This window comes from Rattus norvegicus, chromosome 2, assembly GCF_021556685.1.
Source record: "Rattus norvegicus strain SHRSP/BbbUtx chromosome 2, alternate assembly SHRSP_T2T, whole genome shotgun sequence".
Lineage (NCBI taxonomy): Eukaryota > Metazoa > Chordata > Mammalia > Rodentia > Muridae > Rattus > Rattus norvegicus.
In genome coordinates, this window is record NC_141535.1 from 236,730,826 (window position 1) to 236,743,804 (window position 12,979).

Sequence of the window (12,979 nt, forward strand, 5' to 3'; positions counted from 1 at the left end):
TAATTCTTTACTGGGATGACAATTGAAAGTTTTATTTCAGTCGTCTTAAAAGGGTGTGTGTGTGTGTGTGTGTGTGTGTGTGTGTGTGTGTGTGTGTGTGTGTGTGTAAATTCTGCTATGATAAGACACTACTTTTTAAATTTTGTCTAATTTCCTATCATGTAAAGTTGAAACATGTCCTTGGTCTGCTATTGCTGGAGTGTATGTAGTTTTAGTGATGTATGTGGTTTCAATACATAATAAATACAAGAGTTTGACATTTAACTTGCTAAAAATAATCCACATTCTGCTACATCTATAAATCATGACACTCAAGGTTCACCTTCCTTATTTTGACATGGTACATATGTTCCAATAATAAGATACAAGAAATAAAATTTGCAAGAAGACCATGTATGTCCCATTTGAAACTCAGCCTCACTCCAATCTGCTTTTAGCAAGCAGAAGTACCACCGTCTATGCCATGGCTACTCAGTTCTACTGCACAAGTGAAGCCAGGGCCAACACATTAAGGAATGAGTGTGGCTGTGTCCCAATAAAACTTTATTCATATTTACTAGAATTTTAATCTCATATACTCTTCACATTTTAAGTCGTTTTTATTTTGGTTCTCCCATTATTAAATGTAAAAAACTATGGTCATGTTATAATCTATACACCAGCAGCTGAATGCTGGCATTCACCTCATAGACCTAGATGGCCAACCTTGAGTCATGATTAGGTTTTATGTATTTCATATTTGCTTGTTTATCTTTATTTTCAAGCTACTTTTTACTGAATTCTCCAGAATGGTGTAATTGAAGATTCTTTGCAATGAGACATTCTTCTGTAAGGTTGCTGTGCACAGAGGAAGTTTACATCCTTAAGTTAGAATAGAGCAAAACATGCTGTACTGCCTCTGATACAATCGAGAGGAAGTTGTTTTGCTTTATAGTCTCTGTTTTTAAAAACCTAAGATCTTATTAACTATAATTAGATATTTCATGTGAGTCCAAACTCTCCCTTAATTGTCTCACTCCTGCAGGGAAAGCATAACTCTCAAACCTGGGCACTGTGTCACCAGCAGCCTCTAGAAACACATTCCTTTCTATATTTATCAAGCCTCTACACTGACTTCCTCCAATTGTGCTTTTTTCCATCTCTTATCTGTTATTTAGGGCACCACGGGCAGCCCAGGAAGAACAGGACTGGCTGGATCCCCAGGTCCTCAGGGAGGAAAGGGTTCATCAGGCCCTCCGGGAAGCCCTGGTGTTCCGGGCCCAAAGGTACATTCCCCATGTGTCAGGACCCTGTGTATACTGACTAGGTCACAGCTGAGTATGTTTTAATCTAGCTAATAGTAAAACCACATTAGGACAAAGGACTGTATGTGGCCTACACATATCTGTTTCCTGTGGTAGCTGCCGGGCATGTGAGTGGTGGGACTTCCAAACCATCCTGTGTTTCACTGGCAGCTACCAGGCACAGCTCACAGGAGCTGGAAGCATTTCTAAATGTTCCTTTTTCATTTGTTTTGGGCTCTCCTTCTCTGTCGTCTGCCTTCCACAATTAGAGAAATGGAGTTTGCTGTCAGAGGCATTCTTTCTCAAGTACACTTCTTCCTCTGAAACTGAACATAACCGCCATTCACCACCAGTTGCTGAGGCTGGGGGGCTGGGATGGCAATCTTGGTAAAACCGGGTCTATCATTCAGAACTACTCGATTTCCAGTGGGAAGACAGGGAAGCATCAAAATGGTCACTAATGTACAAAGCGTGTTCTATGTCTAATAACTTTCTATACGCCACACCTTCCTGTTTTCTCTGAGCCTTCTATGCATTTCATAGGCTCGCCCCTTCCTTCTTCCTTCCATGGGCAGACTCCCCCAACCCTTGGAATTTTCTTTACTTATCGCTGTACTTTTTGCTTATTATAATATGATTTAATGTGTGGGGAATGGCAGAAAGGATGAAGATGATATATTTAACATCCCCAATGCCTTGTGCTATTCTGAAAAACTATATATATATATATATATATATATATATATATATATATATATATGCACACATATATATGCACTCATATATATGCACACATATATATGCACACATATATATACATATATACATATATATTTCTTTTTCATTAATATATTAATATATAGATTCTGAGATCCCGACCACCTTTCTTTGTCTGGTTTGTAGGGTGAACAAGGGTTACCTGGTCAGCCTGGAATCCCAGGCCAAAGAGGTCAGCGGGGAACACAAGGAGACCAAGGACGACGTGGAGAGCCTGGTCTGAAAGGGCAGCCTGTATGTGTCAGCTCTGAAATCACCTCACACTCACTGTGCAGACCAGGCCATATGCACTGCCCAGCAATGACTGTCCTGTCTGTTCGCCTTGCAGGGAGAACATGGCAATCAAGGTTTGACAGGTTTCCAAGGATTCCCGGGCCCCAGGGTACGTTTGTATGTGTTGAATAATATTTAGTCTACGACTTGAGGCTTTTTTAATCTTTAAAGTTCTTATTGGTACACCCGTGTGTTTGCATTCTGCCTGTCTGATTGCTGAGCTTGGTGAGGTGGGAGGATTAGAGTGCAAGGCAAGCCTGGGACATGTGAGACTGTGTCTGAGAACATTAACATAAGACAGAGAGCTGGCTCCCAGAGGAAAGCACTTGCCACACAAGCAGGAAGACTTGGGTTCTGGTCTCCAGAATCCACATCAAAGCCAGTCACAGAAGGTCAAGCTGCTTTCCTCCTAGCACCACTGTGGGAAGATGGGGGTCAGTGAGAGGAGACTCACCTGCAGGCCAGTGGGGCTGGCATATGCAGCGAGAAAAGGACTGGTCACAAACACACAAACACAGTGGAGCATCATGGTGCCTGTGCTCCAACTCTCCACACGTGCATCCTCCCTCTCTCTCTCCCTCCCTCCCTCTGTGCTCCAACTCTCCACACGTGCATCCTCCCTCTCTCTCTCCCTCCCTCCCTCTCTGTCTCTGTCTCTGTCTCTGTCTCTCTCTCTCTCTCTCTCTCTCTCTCTCTCTCTCTCTCTCTTATGCACATGTGCGCACAAATAGAACGACATTTCTATAATCTAATGTCCCACCAATTTTCTTACACAATTGTCTTTTGTTCCCGTTTCCAGAGCTGACAATTCTGTCTAGATTGCCATAAGACTCTTCGTTTGTAAAATATTTTAGAAGGCTAAAGCAGGCTTTCTGTTCTTCATTGTGTCTCTAGGGTCCAGAGGGGGATGCTGGTATCATTGGCATTGTAGGCCCTAAAGGTCCCGTTGGGCAGAGAGTAAGTATAGAGTCGATCCGTCACCCAAGGCCGCTGCTTGTTTGCTCAGCGTAGGACTTTAAATTGATGTACCTCACACTATAAGGATAACGTAATAACGTGATTTTTAAGGTGACAACTCTTAGCAGCATGTGCAAGCTCCATCCACTCACAGCTCATAAAAGAGTTTGAGCAAAATAGCATCATAGGCCACCCACACTCCCCAGTTCTTATAAAAAAAAAAGCGAAGAATCATCAGAGTAGCTGTGAAGAATAGAGAGTGTATCTGGTAGCCCACCCCAGCATCACAAACAAAGCAGGTTTGTGTCATGCACATTAATACAGAGGTCAAACAGCCCCTCCCACCTGGGGAGGCTTGCCTCTGCCCAGAACCTTTAAGACCACACTTTGACAGCTCTTTCCCCGAAGTTGTTTTCTCTGCTCAGGATCAGATATGCCAAGAGAGTGGTACGAATGTCAGAAAGACTTCCAAAAATCGAAGGCTAGCAAGCTTCAGCAGCTCATTCTGCCAGGACCTGCAGAATGCAGAGAGAGTAAACAAGCCAGGCCCAGTCCTGGTCAGTGTCAGTTTTGCTTTGGTATGGTGTCTTTTATTAATCACACCCTCACAGTGAGGGATGGTCTATAAAATGGAGATGAAACAAAGCAAAGGTTCTTAAACTTCAAATAGTGATTTGGCTGTGGTCATAGCCGCTCCACAGTTTGCAGCAGCTGCTAGGGCTTGGGGGACAGGAGAGAGAGAGGAAGAAGCAGCAGATTCCTGCAGAGCTTTACAACCCCCAACCACTCTCTTGGTCAAAGTAATAAAGTCAGACTCTTAAAATTCCATAGCCCTCCCTAAGTCCATCGATAACTTGTTTTTGATGAAACGTGGGGCAGCATTGTAAGGGCTGTTCACTTGGAGACCCACACGCGACGTCAGGTGTAAGTTTGTTGATTGTTTTCACCGTGTCTAAGGAGCCAAGGAAGTTGGGTGCTGTTCCATAAAGTGCTGTTTCCGACCATCCACAACTGCAGTATGCGAGTGGGCTATCGTAAAATAAATGTTGCTTTTTTTTATTATTATTATTACCTTGAGTATTTCTTATATACATTTCGAGTGTTATTCCCTTTCCCGGTTTCCGGGCAAACATCCCCCTCCCCCCTCCCCTTCCTTACGGGTGTTCCCCTCCCAACCCTGCCCCCATTGCCGCCCTCCCCCCAACAGTCTAGTTCACTGGGGGTTCAGTCTTAGCAGGACCCAGGGCTTCCCCTTCCACTGGTGCTCTTACTAGGATATTCATTGCTACCTATGGGGTCAGAGTCCAGGGTCACTCCATGTATAGTCTTTAGGTAGTGGCTTAGTCCCTGGAAGCTCTGGTTGCTTGGCATTGTTGTACTTTTGGGGTCTCGAGCCCCTTCAAGCTCTTCCAGTTCTGGTACAGAGACAGACAGATAGACCAATGGAATAGAATTGAAGACCCAGAAATGAACCCACACACCTATGGTCACTTGATTTTTGACAAAGGAGCCAAAACCATCCAATGGAAAAAAGATAGCATTTTCAGCAAATGGTGCTGGTTCAACTGGAGGGCAACATGTAGAAGAATGCAGATCAATCCATGCTTATCACCCTGTACAAAGCTTAAGTCCAAGTGGATCAAGGACCTCCACATCAAACCAGACACACTCAAACTAATAGAAGAAAAACTAGGGAAGCATCTGGAACACATGGGCACTGGAAAAAATTTCCTGAACAAAACACCAATGGCTTATGCTCTAAGATCAAGAATCGACAAATGGGATCTCATAAAACTGCAAAGCTTCTGTAAGGCAAAGGACACTGTGGTTAGGACAAAACGGCAACCAACAGATTGGGAAAAGATCTTTACCAATCCATAAATGTTGCTTTTATGACCTCGTCAGTGTCTGGCTGCCATCCATAAGTGGGGTTCCACAGAGGGCCGAGTCTCTGTGAGCAGGAATGAAAGCCTGCATCACGTTGTGGGTCAATTCCTTTTGCTACCTGATTAACAGGACAGGGCACAGTTCATATAAAGCGCTCACAAGGCTTAGAGTAAGAGAATGCTTGGGAGACCAGTAAAGGTCCTGATGTGCTAGGATTGGGGAGGAGTTTTGGGGAGGAGTACCAGTGTCCAATCTGTGCCTCTTATGTCATTTACTAACTAAAGTCTTACAAGAGGTGCTGTCACCCCACTTTGCAGCCCAGAAAACTAAGTCTCTGGAAAATTCTGGTACGATAGTATGCCAACGGAGGAAGAATGTGCCTCCCTATCTGACTGGCCAAACCATGTGCTACAGAGCTACTCACTAAAGCTGTAGAGTCAGAATGTAAAGTCGGTAGTAAGTGACCTCAGGACAACTTCCTGCTCCCCAAATCAAGAAGCGCCTGTTGATTAAGTAAGAGTAATTAAGTTAGGAAAGCAGGACTTTATTGTGCCCCATTCCAAAACTGTGTTTGCATAGGTGACCTCTACCTACCACATAGGTAACTGGTACACACTATTAAAATCACAGTGTGACTTTTTAAACACTTAGATAAATGTACGTAATCATTAACTTCTTCAGGGTACCTTCTCCAAGCGTTAGTCTATACCTTTCTGGTAACATTATTTGGGAGACTTATGTCATAATTAGACTAAAGCTTCCTCAACATCTATTGAGTCTGGAGGCTGCACTGCACTAAATTAAAATACCGACTTTCTCAGTTCAATTATAGATCTTTGAAATTTGAGTACCGTGTTTGCAAGTCATCTCTTAAAGTTTGTTATGTTTAAAAAGTGATCTCAACTCATTTAGTCTCCCGGGTAATTTCTAGCTTGCAAGTCTGCTTACTATCAGAGCTGTCAGACAATGGGCTACATCACATTAGATTTAACTGGACAGCATTTTCTTTGTCATTGTAGGAAAAGGGAAAACCCGTTAGGTATTTACAGTTGCATAGTCCATCCTAACCGTCAAGGAGAGAGAGAAGCTTTTCTCTCAACTTAAGTGAAAGTAGCATTTGATAGGAAGAAAAAACTAAAATGTGCATTTTATACTCATTCAAAAATGAGTCTACATACACACTTAGAAAGGAATTTACTCACTACCAAGCTCACTTGGGGACACCCTCACAATCAACAGATTAGACCTTAAGCACCTTTCATGTCCAGTTCCACAGTGTCTCACAGACAAACCTGCATCGTGGTTGGTCACATGAGATCCCTTCTGGTTCTGCCCTGTACTCCCTTTCTGCCGTGTCATGTAACCCAAGCACCCACTCCTTCATCATTTATACAAAAACTCGTTCGAAAATGTGTTCGTTACTCTAGAACCCCTGTGGAGAGCAGCGTCATTCGTTATGTAGCGCTCCACGTACAAAGTAAAACCTTGGACTTCTCATCACAGGAAGGCTTCAATTTTGATTTGTATTAGTTAGAAGTAACTTATAATGCCTGACCTGGAAACTATAGCAATATTACATGTACTGTCATAACTACTGTAATGTGTGCTAAGAATATACTATGCTGTAGGCTAATATGTGAATATAAATATATAATATAAAAACATGACTCCGACGGATTTCTTTTTAGACTGAGACTGACTGCTTTCTTTCCTCCCAACAGGGAAACACTGGCCCTCTTGGCAGAGAAGGGATAATAGGCCCAACAGGTGGAACTGTAAGTTCATTACAACATAGTTTTTATTCTGCTGCTGCTGCTGCTGCTGCTGCTGCTGCTGCTGCTGCTGCTGCTGCTGCTGCTGCTGTAGTTGCTGTTGTCGATCCTTTTTCTAAATTCCTAACTCTAGAATACTCCATCAAGAATCAGCCAGGGCATTTGGGAAGCAGAGATTGAAATGTGCAAATACACATTTTCTTCTGGGAGGCCATTCTTTGGGGTCATAAAATAACAGCTTTGAATGATGTTGGCATTAGAACTTGAGAAAAAAAATGAACTGAGCCAGGGAGGAGGAGAGTAGTAAATTCGTAGACAGGGAAGTGATCACTAAAACGGTAAACATGGGTCAAGTTCTGAAGGAAAGTACACAGAAAGTGAAATGACTCCTGATCACCAAGATCTGAGTCTTCACTTCAGTGGCTCTCAACCTTCCTGATGCTGTGACCCTTTCACACAGCTCCTCACACTGTGGTGTTCAACGGCCAAACGGGTAGCAACACACAGGTTGAGAAGCGACGTGGGAGGAGGTATGAGATGAGGAACAGTCAGGGAGCAGACTGGGAGGGGGATAATGACAGGACTGTAAGAAAAAGATTAAAGAATAATAAAGCTAAATAAAAATTGAAAATACCCGCTATAAAGAGTAAGATGTTGGTAAAAATGAACGAGAAAACCAGGATAATGGAAGGTTAGACGTGACAGAAAGGAGTAGTAGGCGTCATGCTTTCCCAGAGATCACAATCTCAGTGCAGGCTATGCTGTGAGAAGACTTTGAAAATGTGCAAGGCTAACTTCTCTCAGAGGCTTTTAGTCACCCCTGTGGCTTTTGTTTTGCTTTGTGTCCTCTGACATTTCTCACACTGATAAAATCCATGGGTGTAGTGGATGACATTTCTGTTCAGTGGATGACATTTGCCAAGGTAAGGGACCCAGTGAGTTACACGGCTCATGTCTCTACCCTTCCCAGCCATGTCTGGAGTGGGCATAGAGTCAGCATAGCATCAATACCAGTGGTGAGGCAAAACCAAGAAATAAGACAATGACTGAAACACAGTCCTGGGGACTATTAGAGCCCAGATAAGTTGCACACAGAAGAACACAGTAGGGTCAAGCCTGGGAAAACCAAGACTCATTCCCTTCCAGGAGGCCACATTGTGAATTATTTGAAAGTGTTGTGTGTAGACGTATTTTAAAATTGAAAATGGAATGTTTCAAGTGTTAAGGAGAGCTCTTCCCTTTGATAAATTTAGAGAAATTGCCATGAAAGTTGCTGGAGTCTTTCCAAAAGGAATAAAATGAGTAACTCATTCTCTTGGCTTCCAACATTTTCTATTCAGAGCTACATAAAACCGTAGGTGGGAGAGTTCTCATAGTTCAGTGGGTGCTTCTGCAGCACATGCTGTTCCGATTATGGAATGATTGTTCTCCTCTGTCAAAAATGTGAAGCATTATTGGTCAAGGAAAATGTCTCAATGAAAATATCTCACTGTGTTTTGTTTCTGCCATAGTTGTTAAAGGTCATTATGCTATTCGATGTGCACATCAAATTTCTTTTCAAATTTTTTCCATATTCTGTTTTTTTTTCATTCTAAGAAGAATCCATTATAAGAAATAGTCATCTGAAAATCTCACACACACACACACACACACACACACACACACACACACACACACACAGGCAAATACTGTGAGGAAAAATGAGTGTGGGTGGAGGCGGGGACAGTGAACAGTAAGAAAATGCAAGGTGGTGAAAAGAGACAATCAATGTAACAGAAGAGAGGGCAAAATTAGGTATGCAAGCATATTGGAATTTAATCATTACCAAAACTGCTGCCAGTAGTGGGTATCCTGACCAAAGTACGGGAGTAAGGACAAAAGACTTCTCACTTGGTGAGTTTCTTAATTTAGTCACTTACAAGTGCTCAAGAGTTGCCCTTAAGGCTGGGTATTTCTCATGTATCATCAGCTGGCCTTTGGCCACATGGCCACTCCTACACTGGTGGCAGGGAAGGAAAAATATTAGACTCTCATCTCACCATGCCTAAAAGCCTGATATAGAACAAGAGCAGAAAAATCAGTTTTAAAAATGGTGTAGGAAGCTCAGGTGCAGCTCACGTGTTGGGACCCTATGTGTCTAGAGGGCTGAGAACTTTTTTCAGATACCTACTTTAACTTTGAATCTGTAAATCTGGGTATGGAAAAATTATTCCCGACACACACTAAGAAATGGGTGCAGGGCAGCTAGAAGCACTTGACGTGCAAACCCGGCGGTCCGAAGTTCAGTCCCCAGACCCCACAATGGAAGAGAGCAGCTTGTTACTGAGGGCTGTCCTCACAATCCCACACATGTGCCCCACCTCAGCACACGCAATAAATAAAATCAAAGGGGAACAGAGAGAAAACAAAAGAGAATGAAGAAATTGCTCTAGAAACACGCATTTCAAAGGCAAGGAGGAACGCATCGGAACTTAGAAATTGGAAGGATTTCCTTTCCAGATGCATCTGTGGAGGAGTGTGAGATAGCTGTCCTAACGTCACTGTGGGTGAAGGTTCACTGTGGGTGGGCTTGGAGTGGTAAGCACACAGCACAATCCGTCAGTATAGGTTGTTTGTAGTATGGTATGGTATGGTTTGGTATGGTATGGTATAGTACAGTATGGTACAATCAGTATAGGTCGTTTGCTTGGTTTTGTATCGTGGGGATTTCTGATTACTAGAAAATCTAGACTGTCTATGAATTAACAAATCTTCCAGGATAATAAAACAACAGTATACGATGACATGTTTCTGAGTGCAACCGTTATATCAAACAGACGACGGTTCCTAACACTGAATTACCATCTCTTTTCCCTTTCTTTCAGGGACCCAGAGGTGAAAAGGGCTTTAGAGGTGAAACTGTAAGTTTAACTAAATGACGAAATTTGTGCTTGCCTCATCCCTTATCTCTCTGAGATAATCCCCGGGGAATCAAAGATCCTGTTAGATTTGCCATACTTGGGAACTAAAACAGCAATCAAATTGTAGCTGTCGAGAAGAAGAAATAGCCCGTAGGGTACAATACGATGGGATCTGATGAGCCCTACATGTGCTTAGGGACCTGCCCATCATATTCTCCCAAGATCACTGTGTACACCAAGAGATGCGCCTTCTCCAGGGCCCAAACAACAGCCCTGCCAGGTCATGTCAGGAACACATGCTACACCCAGCACTAATGACCCTGCAAGGGAGACTCAAAGCCTTAGCTTGTTTGTGCTGTTCTAAGACAGACTCTGGCTATATCACCCAGGCTAGCTTCAGAGTCTCCCTCCTGAGGGCAGGGATGGCAGACACACATTTTTCAATAGAATTTTTGTTGTGTATTTGTTCAGTATACATAGTGGTAGTGTGGGCTGCATATATAGATAGTAAAGAAGCAAACGGACACATCCACCGTTTCCCACAGGCACCATCATTTGGTTGGGTTTTGCCACAAGGAAGATTCATGTTGACCAGACTGAAGCAACCCCCATGAAGAGACAGTAGGCGTGGAGTGAATTAATTATGCTAATTAGCTGAAGAGGGGAACACAGGACCTTAGACTTTTTCCCAACAGACAATGTATCGGGAAGCAAGATCGCAGGCACACAGGGGTCGTCTCTCTCAGTAGAAATGGGAATGGAAAGCAGAGGTTGGTGTTAACTCACTCCCTATAGCTCTCTGGCTCTGCGTGTCTGACCTATCCTAAGTACAGTGGCTGGATCAGAAGCCTCTGTGAGGTCAGGAAACCCCAAGAGCCCATGGCAATGTCATAATGCAGGGATGTTTTAAGTGTTTCATGTGAGAACAAATTAATTGCTCTGACAGATTAAAAGCTCAACGGGGTATGACTGTAATTTTAGATTTCTGATAAAAATATGGCATCTAGAATAAACGAGTTAGGGACCAGGCAGGACATTCCCTTCAAAATGAAACCTAGACAGAGCTGAATCTGCACAGAGAAAGGGCCTCTCACATTGCTGAAGGGTGCAGGAGCCAGGCCTGGAAGGTTCTGTAAAGACAAGGCAAGTAGCTACGGTGTGAGACCCTGCAGTCTGATGCCTCCCTCTCCTGTTCTCTCTGCAGCCTCCTCACTTAACAGTTCTTGTTCCTGGTACTTCTGTTCTGTGCCTTTAAATCCCTTTGTGCCTATGCATCTGAGCATGTCAGAACTACCTGTAACTCCAGTTAAAGGGGATGTAGCGCCCTCTTCTGGCCTTGATGAGCAGCTGCACACACACACATATACACACGCACACGCACACGTACACACACACATACACACACGCACACAGACACATACACACATACACACACACATACACACACACATACACACACATACACACGCACACGCACAGATACACAAATTTAAAAAGAAAAAATTTAAAATATATAGATGCATAGTTTATTCCTAGATTATATAATTCATTCAAATAAAAAAATAAATCAACATTTTTTATTCAACTAAAATTCCCCTACACCTATACAAACTTCAAAATTGAAACCTTTTAACTCATATTCGTAGGGGTAACACATTTCTCCAGTTACAAAAGATGAAGGATAATTTTTTTCTTTTAAAAAGGCTTAAAAACCTCAATTCTTACTCTATCTATCTATCTATCTATCTATCTATCTATCTATCTATCTATCATCTCTCTATGTCTATCTGTGTCTCTGTGTCTCAAGCGTGTGTTCAAACCTTGAGTTTTAATCATGCCAGGCAAGTCCTCGGCCAGTGAGCTACATCTCCAGCCTGAAAGCTAAATTCTCAGTCGGGCCACGCAAACCGTGCTCACTGAGCCTCTTGTTTTTCAAATGAGATCTTGTGACCTGAATCTGTAGGGTGCACCCAAGAACATGTAAGTTACAAAGATCAGAGCCTAAGCCTCCCCGTTCACACACAGTGCCTTCTCACAAGTCACAGAGACAACTGAAGGATGAGGAGTGTCCGGGTGAGGGAGCTGCAGAGGACATGATCAGCCACAGGGAGGCTCGAGGAACAGATTCCTAACTTGACATCAGACTTTAAACCTTCGAATCCACCAATCTCATCCTAGCACCACTGATGTTTATAAACCTTACTTAATATTGAGAAAACTTACAATTAAATCCTCCAAGCCAGTGATTCCCAGGAGAAGCCATCTGCCCCTTAGCCCCAAAGAAATATCTGACAAAGACTATAAACACTCTCCAGGTGTCACTGCTGGACAAGAGAAACATGTAGTGACAGTTGGGCGATAGAGAAATAGGCATCCTGTAACAGAAGTCCCCAGGTTTAAATGGAAAAGCCACTCTAACCGGAAGCAGCCTAAGAGAACTCCTGAGATAAATGACAACCACATTTACAGAAAGGAAAGGAAATACGCAATTTCCACGAGGAAAAGACCACATACTCACATTCAAGGTCAAGGTCACACATTAGTTTTCTTAAATCAGATGATGAGCTATGTTACTGCTCTGGGTGTCCTGCAAATTATGGGATGGAACAGAAAGAACCTGGCATAATTCAAAGAGAATGAAGGCTTTCTGTACAGATACTCAACCCATTACCACAGTCACTTCCAGGAGGGTGGTCGCCCTCAGGAAAGTGACAGTTTATCCTTGAAGTACTGTTTGCAGTGGATAGAATGCAGATAAACTTCTTAGTGGTGTTATCTGGAGGAATAAGAGAATTAATAACACATTATGCGGTTGGAATCACAGTTTGTTTATGTGCTTGCTTGACCGGTTCATGCCATTGTTGCGTTAGGTTGCCCTGTCCTCTCTTGTTGCCTGTTAAGCATCTCATTGGATGGTATTTGTGGTGAACTGACTTGCTCTGAGGAACGAACTGAAATGAATTTGACAGTGTCAGCAGTGGGAAGACTTTGCTCATTTTTCTATGGTACATTCCGCTTTGGGGATCAAATATAGGATAGATGTTTGGTACTGAACCATCAAAGGGACTTTGTAAATGTCAGGAACATGTTGAGTGGTTCAGCGGTACATCTGTTTGTCATTTCTGCAGTG

The 12,979-nt window shown here is 43.0% G+C and overlaps 1 protein-coding gene across 3 annotated transcripts in view; it reads left to right on the plus strand.

The window, feature by feature from the left end:
- Col24a1 (collagen type XXIV alpha 1 chain) overlaps window positions 1-12,979 on the plus strand; it is a 257,704-nt gene that overhangs the window by 211,993 nt on the left and 32,732 nt on the right. For all 3 annotated transcript variants that reach the window (XM_087631264.1, NM_001447429.1, XM_087631268.1), the window contains 6 exon segments: window positions 1,158-1,265; window positions 2,187-2,294; window positions 2,389-2,442; window positions 3,228-3,290; window positions 6,899-6,952; window positions 9,814-9,849. In XM_087631264.1, the coding sequence (XP_087487390.1) occupies window positions 1,158-1,265; window positions 2,187-2,294; window positions 2,389-2,442; window positions 3,228-3,290; window positions 6,899-6,952; window positions 9,814-9,849 (423 nt within the window).